Source organism: Apium graveolens, chromosome 10 (genome assembly GCF_009905375.1).
Source record: "Apium graveolens cultivar Ventura chromosome 10, ASM990537v1, whole genome shotgun sequence".
Lineage (NCBI taxonomy): Eukaryota > Viridiplantae > Streptophyta > Magnoliopsida > Apiales > Apiaceae > Apium > Apium graveolens.
This window is the reverse complement of record NC_133656.1, coordinates 77,170,986-77,185,398: the sequence shown is the minus strand read 5'-3', so window position 1 is coordinate 77,185,398 and position 14,413 is coordinate 77,170,986. Positions and strand designations below refer to the sequence as shown.

Sequence of the window (14,413 nt, the reverse complement as noted above, 5' to 3'; positions counted from 1 at the left end):
CCTCAGGATGATATTACTTTTATAGAAGATGTTATCCCCGTGAGTGATGTTCTTCCCATTATGGTTGTCCTCTACACAGACTATCTTATGTCCACCCCCCGAGAGTAGCGGTGCACTTGCTAGGCCCTCCGTCTTTATGGAGGTGCGCCTTTTAGGACTTTTATGTCTTGTGTTACTTTCCAAATATTTAGCTACATTATGACTATCATTATGACTTTTATTTAAGGCGGGGGCCTCTATAAAATTTATGCAATTTGTACAAACTCGTTTACTTATCGCACTTTGTATTTAGACACCATAGTGTGTATCCTGCCACATGTTGTCACTTTACTTTTGCCTTAAATTAATTTTGTCTTGCAAAAAAACCAAGGAACTTGTAACTAAAATGAAGTAACTTCAAAAATTCTTCCCTTGGCAGGAAACCCTCTTCGGGCGTGCCCTGGAAAGTATACGGATCATCTGAAATGTCTTGCTCCTCCTTGCGTGCTGAAAAGTTATTCTTGATAATCTTGAAATTCGAAATTAAAATGAGAAGATGAGTGAACTCGTAGATCAAACAACTTGAATTAAAAAACTTCAATGTTGGAAGAGGACCTCCTAAGGTGCGCGTAGGGGTGGTGGAGCTTCCTTGGAAAGCTTCGTATCTTCTTTCGTATTTGAAATTTATTCTCTTATCCTTATTAATCTTTTTAAAGATCAATAATGAAATAAAAAGTAGACTTGTGAACAAAATTATATGACGGAAGAATCTCCATATTGGAGGAGCACCCCCTTTGGGTCGTCTTAAAGGGTGTAAGGCTCTTCACGAGTCTTCGTGCCTTCTTGCATGTTTGGACACTCTTCACTTAACTTCTCTAATATTTTGATGATGAAAACATATTCATAAATGAACTTGTGAACAAAGTTGTAACCCAAAAATCTTCTTCTTGGGATGAAACCCCTCTGGGCGCTCTCCATAAAATGTAGGACTTCTTCGGGAGTATTCACTTCTCCTTCCTTGCTTGGAAGATACCTTCTTTGAATCGTTTCAGTTCTTTGAAAACCTAAAAACAAGATAATGAATAATCAAACACAAATATGAATTTCTCAATTTTTTTTCCTAGGGTTGACACCCCTCTGAGCGCGCCCTAGGGCGTGGAGCTTCCTCGGAAGCTTTGCGTCTTCTTGTTTGCGTGAACGATGTTCTTAATCTTTGCGTGTTTGGAAATTATCTTCGACTTTCATACGACTTTTTATCTATAATTCATTTCTTAAGTATAAAGATGACACTTGATCTTCATGTAATGAAATAAAAAACTTCAGGATTTTATTACAATAAAAAACTTCAAAATTTCATCAATAGGAAACGCACTTAGCGTAATGCACCCTAGTGTATGCACTACCCCCTAGGCTAGGAGGAATTTTATTTCTAATAGTCTACTATTCAGGCGAAGCCCTACTTGACTCAATGTAAGTGAGTAAGGGGCCGAAGTCGCGCCTTACATGAGGACTCATCATTTTTCATTCATAACTTCAGCTTTGTGTAAACAAATGGTATACACAAACTGGGATCGAGATCTTTCTCCATCTTATCTACGTGCACATCTTCTTTTGGGGGGTCTTCCAAAATTATGTCATTTACGACCAAAGTTGAATATGCCTCCACTTCATCTTCAATCTTCATGTATTCAACTTTCAAATTTTCTACATCTGAATCGTTAAACGAATACAACATGTTGATCCGTTCATTCTAGTTAGGGTTCTTCTTACATAATTCTCTCACAAATTGGTTATAGCACTCCTTAATTTCTCTTGACATCCTCGGACACATCCTGTGTGGTTAGTTGTTGGAAACTTCATGGATAAGTGATGAATGGAAGTGACGACCCACATATTTTTTAGAAATGATCGTCAGAGAAGAGCATTATGAGATGACTCATGATCCACCATCATGAACTTGACGATTTGTGTTGTTGGGAGAGGGTCTTCTCCAGTGGTGATAGGGAGTCCTACCATCCCTTTAACTTTCATCACTTTTCCGCCAAAGCCATAGATGTATATGTTCTCGATTTCTATATCTTTATCGAGAAAATCCATCTTCTTCTAAAAATCATAGTAAAGGATGTTAACTGAGCTTCCAGCTCATAAGATAGACGTTCATTACTCCAATGCAAACCTTCATAACTAAGGCATCATTGTAAGGATTGTCTTCCTCCGTTAAAATGATGTTAGATATAATTGATGATATCAGCAGAAACTATCAGAAGTTCATATCAGAACTTATATCAGCATTTGTTGAAGAGTGACGTCATCAGTACTTATATCAATACTTGATGATCAGCCGATGATGTCATCAGAACTTGTCACTTCAGTAGATATTCTAAGAGAAGAAGGAAAGCAGGAATTCAAGGCGGTGAAGGACTTCATCTCAGAAGCATTGTATTAGGTTTTCTTGTTGTTAATAGAATAGGATTTCTTATACATTGAATAGATGTGCTCTATATAAAGGAAAGATTAGGTTAATGTTATAAGCATTGCAAAAATTGGTATATCATTCGCATAACCTAGAAGCTCTCAAGGATATTTGTTCATCCTTTTGAGACAATACATTTGTAATCAATTTTTTTCTGTTAATATAAAAACTGTTGATTCTATTGAAGCTTTGTCGAATTGATTGCATTAACTGTATTCACCCCCCCTATATAGTTGATTATGGGCCTAATAATTGGTATCAGAGCTTTTTGTTAACCTACAAATAATTTAAGATCTGAAAATCAATCTATAATATCAGAAAAAGAAGAAGAACCACAGAATCCAAAACCAGCAACCCCATGTTAGTCGCTAAACACGCACTAATAATACATGCAAGTATACGAGTTGGCAAGTAGTATAGAATCTTTTCTAGTTCTTTCCCACAGAGACTGTATTGGTTAACTATTTAATTTATGCACCTAAGCAACAATGTATGGTTATTATCCAATGCTAAGACGATAACAAATTGAGATTGTTTATAACTAAGAATTAATTAATAATTATAACTACGAGAATAAGATTAACTGAATTAATATATATGACAAACATGAGATTCTAACTTCATTAAATACTTCATTCAATAGCCTTATTATTCTTAACCTTAGCATGAAATGGTGATGACACTAATCAGATAACATGAAATTGATAAACGCTAACTTTCGTTGCACGAGTACCATTCTACCAGACATCCACAAAAGAGATAGATAGTAAATAGGCACCAATTATATTGAGACCCTATATGTATATAGAATTCGACAACATAACGATTTAAGCACAAGTTATCTATCTTGATTACATAGGGCAAGTAAGATGGTTAAATGTACCTACGAATCATGCATAACAAATACATGAACCTATGCTAGCGTGGCAAGTTCTAAATCCTTAAATTCACTTTCGCTTCATTAAGAATTAACACACTATCTTATAAGTTCACGATGCTCATAAGACGAATACGCACAACCAATACTAGGATATCATAAAATCACCACATACTAAGGTATCAAAACAATTTAACTAAAGAAATCCATAAATAAATCCGCTAGAACCTGACGATAACGATTAGCCCACAATCGGACTCATCATCAACGTGGGTTCTGATGAAAACATGATATATAAAACGTAGTCTTTATACGAATAATTAAACCAAGTATAAACAAGAGTATAGGTTCAGCAAAACAAGAAACAAGCATCCAAATTACAACTCAAAACAAAGATTCTCAAGAATAAACTAGATCGTTTTATCTCGGTCACTTTTACTGAATCGGGTTGAAAGTGAAAGTCGCCAAAAACTGGCGCCTTTGTTGAATTGTGCTAAAGGTCTCTTGCCATCTTCTCCTTGCATTCTGGTCCATCCTTTTTATTAAAATGACCTAATATGCATATATATAGCAGCCCTCAACAATCTGGAAGCCTTCCCTTTTAGAATTGTATTAGAAACAGGATTCTTGAATTCGGCATCGGCGCGGGCGCGCGCTATCACAGCGTGGGCGCGCTGTATTTCTGGAACCCCGGCGCGGGCGCGCGCTATCACAGTGCGGGCGCGCCATCCTTCTGGGAAAAACTCAGATTTCTTCTTAAATCTTGCTGCTTCGAGCTGGCTTTCCACGAGCTTTTATTCCAACACCACCTGGACACCAAATTAGCACCAAAATAATGCTAATTCACCTGATTACCTGAATAATGCCTGAAATGCAAAAAGACTAGAAAATACATTAAAACACTTAACAACTTGAGTACAAATGCATCAATTCAAAGCTTATTAGAGCATAATAAAGTGTCATAAATGCCACTCAACATACCCCCAAACTTGAATCGATGCTTGTCCTCAAGCATAAACAGACTCAAAGAACAAGAAACAAAAATGCATGAATGCAACTATATGAATGCAATGATTCCAATAGAATAACTCAACCAATCAACAAGCAACATATCAACAAATGCAGTTACTCGCATGAAGATCAATCAAATCATACAAATCAACTTACAAACTAGAGACGTGCATGTGTGAAGATGCTTACAGATATACTGTCACAATTAGATCAATAATCATGACTCACTACTCATCAAGGCAATCGAAAGGTTATAAATAAAAAATAAAAAGCTAGACTCAAAATAACTTATAACATTTCAATTCTTATATTAGAGTTTTATACGGATTCATGCTTTTATTCATAACAAAACTACACAAGTATGCTTATTTGATCGTGCAATGAGTGAGGTCCACAAAAGACTTATACAATAGCACCCACTGATAGCTGCAAAACATGCAGCTATATGAACTAAACTATCATAAACATGCAACTATATGAGACTCACACAAACATATTCCTTCAACTACTACCCCCAAACTTAAAATATTCACTGTCCTCAGTGAAGGTAATAGTAAGGAATCAGGCATACCTACTCCGAATCAGAATCCTCACTCTCAAGGGGTGGAGTGTCAGGCATGTCAGGAGGTGGATACACAGAGTCCTCACCAAATACTGGCCACTGAATGTCAACTCTGGTGGCTCTAAATGCAGTCCCAAGTGCCTGGGTGAGATCATGTGCAAAACGACTATGGATATCGTGCATCGCATCCATCCTCCTCGCAAGACACCTATACAACGTCGAACTCAAACCAGCTCCCATGTCTGCCCCTGCTGCCTCCTTCTGCTGCTGTGATGGTCTTCCTTCATCTCCAAACTGAGATCTCCATGTAGTCTTGCTCGCCTGACCCGCAGCTGGCCTCCCACTAGGCAGGTGGTCAGAAGAATACCCAATCCCTTTCAGATTGTGCTTGCCTCCATCCCATTCTTGCATCATAGCCAAAGTAGTTCTATCGATCGGAGCACTTAGAATCTGCAACTGCTCATGTGCGGGCCAATGCACACCAACTGCCACGCACAGCTTTGTCACCACGGATGGATACGGAATAGACCCCGTAGTGCTCCCCCTCAAGAACTTCAGACTCCCCTGAAAGATAACCATCCCCAAATATATATAATCACCCTGTAGAATGCGCCATAACAGCCGTGCACGCTCCACAGTAACCTCATGAACATGCAACGATGGCATGATATTAGCACATATAAAAGTGTTCCACGGGCAAACCTGTTCATGCCGGATGCCGGGAACTAGAATACTCGGCGACTGTGCCCCTCTTGATCTGCCAGTGAGTGTCGGTCCGGTATAGAGTAGCTACAATGAGATCCAGATCAAAGTCCTCTGGAGACTTATCGTTCCAGGTATCCTGCCCGGGCTTCCTCGCGGGCTGCTCAATCACAGTCCTGATAGCCTCTACACTATACTCCACCGTCCTCCCTCGTACCACAGTAAATCCATTCTTTTCGGCCTTGGCGTTCGCATAAAACTCACGAACCACACTTATAGGCACAACAGCTGGTGCCTCACAAAAAGGAACCCAGCCCATCTCAAGAATCATCTCCAAAAGCTTACCATCATTCCTTGATGGCAGAAAACCTCGCTCCTTGACGATTGGCTTCGAAAGAAGCCTCGTGTACTCCTCCTTAGCTTCAGGAGTAGAAAACTGGGCCTCACACCACTCGCAGTTGAAGAATCGGTGGTGTTGCTTCCAACTTGTGTTCTTTGTCTCTTGGGTGCCATGGAAATTGATTAGAGAGAATAAGAGTTGTGTTTGAGAGAGAATTTGTGTTTGAGAGTTTGTGAATTGGTGAAGACGTTTGTGTATGGGGTGTATGTATATATAGGTGGTGAAAAGAGAATTAGATATGGAATAAAAGTGGGATTTGATTATGGGAATAATGGGAGTAATGGGTTCGATTTGGAAGGGAATTATGGGATATGGGAAAGTAAAATCAGGTTGGGAATTGATTTTGGGACAAAATTCCCATTTTTTCCCCTTAAATTGCCTTTTATTTTTTTCCAGAGACGGGACACGGCGTGGCCGCGTGCTGGGACGGCGCGGCCGCGCGCTACTTCTGCCAAACCGGCGCGGCCGCGCACTGTAACAGCGCGGGCGCGCCGTGTTTCTGTGTAAATGGCGCGGCCGCGCGCTGGGACAGTGCGGGCGCGCCAGGCTTTTGTAGTCAGACCTGAATTTTTTCCATTTTTTTTAATTTTTTTGATTTTTTCTTTTCTTCTTGCTTCCTCTACTTACTAATGTACAACAAACTTGGGTTGCCTCCAAAGAAGCGCTTCTTTTACGTTGCTAGCTCGACGTAGAATCTTGAGATCAAGTGGACAATAAAACGACACTAACCACCTCATGGGTTGACGTGTCACCATAATGATGCTTCAACCATTAACCATTTACCTTGAATGCTTGGCCCGAATCATTCTCAAAAATTTCCACCACTCCATGTGGAAACATAGTTTTGATTATGAAGGGCAATGACCATCTTCACTTCAACTTTCCAGGAAAAAGACGGAGACGAGAGTTGAATAAAAGAACTTATTGCCCTGGCACAAATTTCTTGAGCACTAAACCCCGATCGTGCCACCTCTTGACTTTCTCCTTATACATCTTGTTGTTCTCATAAGCTTGAAGTCGAAACTCGTCAAGTTCATTCAACTGAAGCATCCTCTTCTTTCCAGCTACATCCAAGTCCAGATTCAATTTCTTCAAAGCCCAATATGCTTTATGCTCGAGCTCCACAGGAAAATGACACCCCTTACCATACACCAACCGAAACGGCGACATTCCCAATGGAGTCTTATATGCTGTTCTATACGCCCAAACAGCTTCATCAAGCTTCAAAGACCAATCCTTCCTTGATGGACATACCACTTTCTCCAAAATGCGCTTGATTCCTCTGTTAGATACCTCAGCTTGACCATTTGTCTGAGAATGATAATCCGTAGCAATGCGATGATTCACATTATACCTTTTCATCATGGAAGTGACTTACGATTGCAAAAATGCGACCCCTCATCACTGATTATGACTCTTGGAGTTCCAAACCTTGTGAAAAGCTGCTTGTAAAGAAAATTAAGTACCACTTTTTCATCATTTGTTGGCAATGCCTTAACTTCAACCCATTTCGACACATAATTAACCTCCAACAAGATATACTAATTGTTACAAGATAAGACAAATGGCCCCATAAAGTTGATTCCCCAAACATCGAAGATCTCAACCTCGAGAAGTATATTAAGAGGCATCTCATCCCTCTTAGACATATTACCCACACGTTGACATCGATCACATTTCAAAATGAACTGATGAGCATCTTTAAACTATGTTGGCCAAAAGAAACCTGCTTGAAGAACACGAGCTGCTGTCTTTTCTCCACCATAATGTCCTCCATAAGCCGTTGAATGGAAATCTCGTAAGATTCCCCCCGTTTCGCTGTAAGGAATACATCTCCTGATGATTTAGTCAGCTCCTTGCAAAAAAGAAATGGCTCATCCCACATATACCACTTCACTTCATGAAGAAACTTCTTCCTTTGAGCATAAGATAAGTCGGGAGGCATGATATTACTCACAAGGTAGTTCACAATGTCTGCAAACCACGACTCTTCTTCTTGCACTCCAAACAGCTGTTCTTCGGGAAAAGATTCCACTACTAGAAAAATGCCCTTAGACATCGGTTATAAACCGATGTTTTTTTTTCAAACCAATTTCTTCGCATGTGTAGAGAAAGGTAGGGGTTTTTAACATCAGTTTTTAGCCGATGTAAAAAATGTACATAGATATTGGTTTTCTTATCAAACTGATGTATAATTAGCCCCTTTTTTAATAACATGTTAAAACTAGATTGTGAAAAATGGTAACTAGGAGGTTAAAAAGCACTATAAACATATAACAAGGAATAAATTTTAACTTATAGACATCAGATTCTTAAAAAAAACTGATGTCTTACTCTATATTTTACATCGGTTTTTTTCCTCAACCGACGTTAAACATAATTTATAACATCAGTTTTACTTGAGAAAGTGATGTGAAACTTCTGCTTTAACATCAGTTGCGTAAGTTAAACTGATGTACATTATTCTGGAAGACATCAGTTTTCTTTTGATTTACTTTTATATACTTGCACAAAGCGATGTGTTTTAACATTTTAGACATCATTTTCATTCCTATAATTCGATTTGTTTTGTTAGTTTAGACATCATTTTTAGTTTAAGCAAGTGATGTGTTTTTAGTTGCTTCACATCAGTTTTATAATAAGCACTGATATTTGAGTTCTTTTTTTTAAAAAATAAGCCCGTGCATTTGTGCATAAACCAGACAAAAGCAAAAAAAAAATTACTAAATCAACATCCAACAAACAATCAGAAATATATTAAATTAACTTCCGTATCTACAACCGAAATCCAACGACATTCTCCGACAACCAACATCTAACCATTCTGACGTCCAACAAATAACCAACATCCATATATCTACAACCAAACAACACTTGTGTATTAATCACAAAAGCTACTTGTGTATTAGTCAGCATGTTTACCATGTACAAATTCAAGTTAGAAGCTAAGCTGTTCAGTATCGCACCAATAAAAGCATCACCTGCACCAGTTGTGTCCACAACCTTTACTTACAAACCAGAAACTCTACCCTTGAATTCTTGAACAAAATGTTTACAAATAGGTTATATATAATCATGCATGCTAGTAAGCTAATTTATAAATATGTAACTACTTCGTAACCGGTAAAAATACCTTGGTATAGTATCTGCAACCCTCAGATCCTTCTGTTAGTAATAGAAGCTTTAGGTTAGGGTGGTATAAATTTCTTAAAACAACGTTATCATCATAAGGATCATCGCCTCCAGTTAAGAAAGAAACTTCATCCTCGCTTACCTATCAATTCATAAGAGTCTTGTTTAGTGCCAACACAACAATGGCCTATTACTATATAGTAACATAATATTGCATCATGTCATAACTTCTGTAGACAGCTTATTATAACTGCAAGTGTAAAAGTTCACTTTTTAGAAACTAGACCTTGATGACATCTGCTTGGTCCCAAATGCTCATTATACCGTCCCGAGCAGCATCCGCTGATGGCCATAAGACAGAATGTAACCTGATATTTTTGCAACTTCCATTATACAAAGATGAGTACACCTACATGGTTCTTCAATCAAACTTATTGAACCATAGTGAAAGATTGTTGCCTGCTTTAAATATCATTTAACTGTATATTAATATATGCGCCATCAGCATTAAATCCAATACAAGAAAAGATGAACAAAGCAAACCTCTGGATCAGATTTATATCAAGTTATAATTTGCGGAAAAGCATATCTACTCTGAGATTGCGGAAAAACATAAATTCTCGCTTGCCATCCGACCTGAGTCTAACAAATGCCAGCGCTGTCCTAATAGTTGGGTCAAATCGGATGCCAGAATTATCAACCTTGTTCTCTTTCAAGATATCATCCAACATGTATCCAAATTCATCATCCCCAACCTAAGATACGATAATCAAAGATTTTAATATGATTGTTGCACTTAAGTCGAAGGACGAGAAATTTATACATCGAAGAAAATGCTATGAAACCTATACATAGACATTGAAAGGACTGGGCAGGAAAATGCAGTTCAAAAAATACATACTATGTTAGAAATATATTTCAATCATGTTCCTCCCCTGATCTTCGAAATGCTAATTCAGATTCAAGTAAATAAATAAAAGGAAACCACACTTATTGAAGTGAAGTAATTATATTCTTTTAGACTACACCTTTCCTATAAAAGCAGAAGAACCTCCCAACCTTGATATACCAAAAACAACATTAACAGGAGTACCACCAGGGGCCTTCTTAAAGGCGGGTGCTTCTACAAGCGAATCACCGCCAACTGTTGGCGCAAAGTCTATCAACATCTCGCCAAAGCATATTACCATTGATTTTTAATGATGTCCTTCGTTGGAATTTACAGTTACATCATTATAGTGACCTGCATATAGGCAATGACTTCACATTACTAAAAATAGAGAAAATTGTTAATTTTATGATTTTGTATTTATTGTAATGATAAAAAGCATTATTAATATAAAATCACATGGATCATGGGTGACTTGGAAACAAAAGACAGAACTAGTAAAATACAGTAGCCTAAAGCATATAAAAAAGTATCAAAAATTTGAGCTTGTGAAGAATAATAGCAAGAGTTCTTGTTTTTATTTTACCTCATTACTATGAGAATTTTAGAATTAAATGGTAGATCTAGATGTATAAATAAACTACTTTGGATTGTTGAAAGTCACCATTCTCATAAACACTCATGTATCATGATTTTACGACCTTCACCCAAGACCAAGATTCAACTCTCATCAGCACCAAATACTCAAAGCTTGAACGGATGATCTATAACAAATTATGGAGGATGATGAAACATCATTACCTTCAGACTCGAGAACTAGCGCTTTCTTCTTGCGCTCTGCTTCAGCCTGCATCTCCATAGCTGCCTTCACTCCACGTCGAGGATTAATATCCCCTGGAAAAAAAAGAATAAACTGTGAGTTTCTGACAAGTAGCATAAGAGTGTAACAATACACAAGAAGCAACTAATACTCACTAATCTCATAATGAAGGCATTGTAGTCCCCAGTCCTTTGCAACCTCATTTATTTCCATCGACCATACGAAAGTAGTAAGTTTTGTATAAAACTTTATAATAATACAGTTTAACACTAATGATTGGTAGTTGGCATATTAAAGTGAATAGTGGAATCACAATAACTTTTGTCATGCTATAATATGCATAGTAGTATTCTTTCAGATTTCTTTAAGTATGTTTAGCATTTGTGGAAACTGTTGAATGAAATTTTTATGCAAACAATGTTCAATAATTAATACAACTAAATACTTAAGTCACAAGTAATAGTAATGAGCATATGATGATATAGTGACAGAATAACATATACTCATAGATTAAAGTGAAAACTTACCACTATCTTATCATTGAGGGTGTCTCGTTCCTCAAAACTTTTGTCAAGTGTTAGCTTACCAAGCTCACTACGCATAGTTGTCTGCGCAAGCTGGATAACAGCATATAGCGTGTTGTCTGCTCCATAAGACACCAATTTTGGATCCACAATCTACAAGTATTAAGTCCTCGTCATTAATGAAAAAAGCCTAGTTCAGAAACTAATATAAATACTGAAAGGAACAATCATACCTTAACATAGAGAATTCCATCTATAGAGATGCTAACATTGTCCTTGGTAATAGCATTCCAATCTGGAATCTGAATAGCCTCTTCCTTCAAGGAATGAACGTAAGCAATTTTATCAACAAAAGGGACGAGGAAGTGAAATCCAGGAGTAAGAGTCTTCACATATCTTTCGAACCACTCAACACAAGAGCTTTTTTCTCTGGCACAATCTGAATCCCCCAGTTCACAGGTGGCTCAATCATATGCCTAAACACAAATCATCAATGAAACATAACATTTCACGATAAACTTAAACTATCAAATTTCATTACCTAAATGTATCCACATTGAGATCCAATTTCATGTATACTATCACAAAGTATGCTGGAAAACAACTATTCATAACTATATATCTAAAAGTCCAGTCTACATAGAAACATCTATTACACACACATTATTTGATTTCAAATTCATATCTACCACAAAATTCATATATAACTGTAGGCATGGTTGATTAACCACAAATTCTACACAAAATTCACAGCACTATTATATGTTGTAATATTACATATAATTGATTTCATACCTAACTAAAATATATACAAATGGAAACATCAGCACCACTAGATGTACTAATTACAAGTTTACAAATAATAATTAATATGCTTGAATTCTGATATTCACACGTTCGTACTACATTATACAGTACGTACCATTATGGAGTTGGATTCCAATCATACACCTAAGCGGAAAATTTAAACACAGAATTCATCATATACCACAAAGCATGCACAAAACTCGTAAATAATTACAAATATGCTAAATTTATTGTATATAATTTACAAATTAGTACTACTATATGCACGGTTGCAGAGGTCTGAGTTCTGTTTCACCTCGCCTTAGCTTAGCAAAACAAAAAAGAGAATTACACATAATTTAAAAAATCATTAGTAATGTGCCTACTATACAAATAATAACTAAATCCATGCACAGAGCTATAGCTTGTGGCTTATTTCATGCTTTCGTAGCTCTTCAGGATAACAATACCAATCTTTGGCAAACGAGTATGTATAAATTACCACTTTTAAGAAGGTGGATATAATCCTTTGGAAAAAAAACTACTTGTATACATACCCAACTCTATTAAAATAACAAAGCTACTTGTATACATACCTAATCAAACAAACCCAACTTCTTTCACTAACAAAGCTCCAGAGACCTGTAAACAAAATTCTATTAAAATAAAAACATAAAATTTGAAAATAAATTCGAAATAAACTTACTTTTCTCACATAAATTGAGTAGACCCAACTTCTTTCAAGATTATAGCACCAATCGAGCTCGATTTAGGAATTAATCAAGTTTAATTAAAGGTTTGTACAAATAGGGGTATAATTAGGTTTAGAGAGAGTGATTGAGAAGAGAGACAGTGAGAGATGAGAGAGAAGAGAGACTGAGAGAAGAGAGAAAAGAGCGAGAGAATGAGAGAGAGAGAGAGAGAGAGAGAGAGAGAGGAGAGACTGAGAGAAGAGAGAAAAGAGGTGAGAGAATGAGAGAGAGAGAAGAGAGAATGAGAGAGAGGGGGGGAAACAGTTTTGGTTAAGGGGAAAACTGGAATAAAATTTTTGGTTAAGGGGGGGGGGAATTTTTTGGTGTATTAACGGGGGAAAGAAAGAAGCGGGCCTTTTTTATTTTTTATTTTTTAAAAACGATTATAGGCATCGGTTGGTTAAGATACCGATGTCTTACAACACCTTTAACATCGGTTTTGAAGCGACTGATGTTAAAATTGCTTTTAACATCGGTGACATTTCTAACCGATATTAAATGGGTGATGTCGTAGGCACTATTTCTAGTATTGCTCATTTATTAATGTCTTATCCAATGAAGTAGCATTAGGATTCTCTAAACGCGAAAGATGATCAGCAACTTGATTTTTAGTTCCTTTTCTGTCCTTGATCTCTAGTTCAAATTCTTGGAGTAAAAGAACCCATCAAATCAATCTAGGCTTCGAGTCCTTCTTTGAGATGAGATATCGAATGGCAGCGTGATCAGTGAAAACTATCACCTTAGTCCCAAGTAGATAAGATCAAAATTTCTCAAAACCATAGACAATCGCCAAAAGTTCTTTCTCTGTAGTAGTGTAATTCAGTTGAGCACCATTTAGAGTCTTACTAGCATAGTAGACCACATGAAATATGGTGTTCTTTCTCTGCCCAAGAACTGCTCCAACTGCGTAGTCACTTGCATCACACATCATCTTAAAAGGCCCATTCCAATCAGGTACAATTATGACAGGTGCCGTGATTAAACTCTTCTTTAATGTCTCAAAAGCTGCAAGGCACTCATCATCAAATTTAAAAAGGAACATCTTTCTCTAACAGAATGCACAAAGACTTTGAAATTTTCGAGAAATCTGTGATGAAACGCCTGTAGAAACCCGCATGACCAAGAAAACTGCGACTTCCCTTAACAGAATTTGGTGGAGGAAGATTCTCAATGACCCCCACCTTGGCCTTGTCCACCTCTAGGCCTTTATTAGAAACCTTGTTCCCGAGAATAATGCCCTGACACACCATAAAATGACATTTCTCCCAATTTAGAACCAGCTTAGTCTCAACACACCTCCTGAGAACGTGTCCCAGATTCTGCAAGCATTCATCAAAAGAATCGCCAAAGACTGAGAAGTTGTCCATAAATACCTCCACATTCTGGCCAATCATGTCAGAAAAGATGGCCATCATACATCTCTGAAATGTGGCTGGTGCACCACACAGACCAAAAAAAACTCATCTGAAGGAGAAAGTACCAAATGGACAAGTGAAGGTAGTCTTC

General features: G+C 37.3%; 1 protein-coding gene and 1 pseudogene across 1 annotated transcript; both read right to left on the bottom strand.

The window, feature by feature from the left end:
- Positions 1-5,608: 5,608 nt before the first annotated feature.
- On the bottom strand, positions 5,609-10,326 carry LOC141690680 (putative fructokinase-7; annotated as a pseudogene).
- Positions 10,327-10,332: 6 nt separating this feature from the next.
- LOC141690679 (uncharacterized) lies at positions 10,333-11,942 on the bottom strand. Its single transcript, XM_074495456.1, has 7 exons — positions 11,911-11,942; positions 11,785-11,845; positions 11,603-11,686; positions 11,373-11,522; positions 11,001-11,091; positions 10,827-10,919; positions 10,333-10,379 (listed from the first exon to the last, which is right to left on the bottom strand). Exons 1-7 carry the CDS (start codon positions 11,940-11,942, stop codon positions 10,333-10,335), a joined length of 558 nt encoding a protein of 185 aa, XP_074351557.1.
- Positions 11,943-14,413: the final 2,471 nt, after the last annotated feature.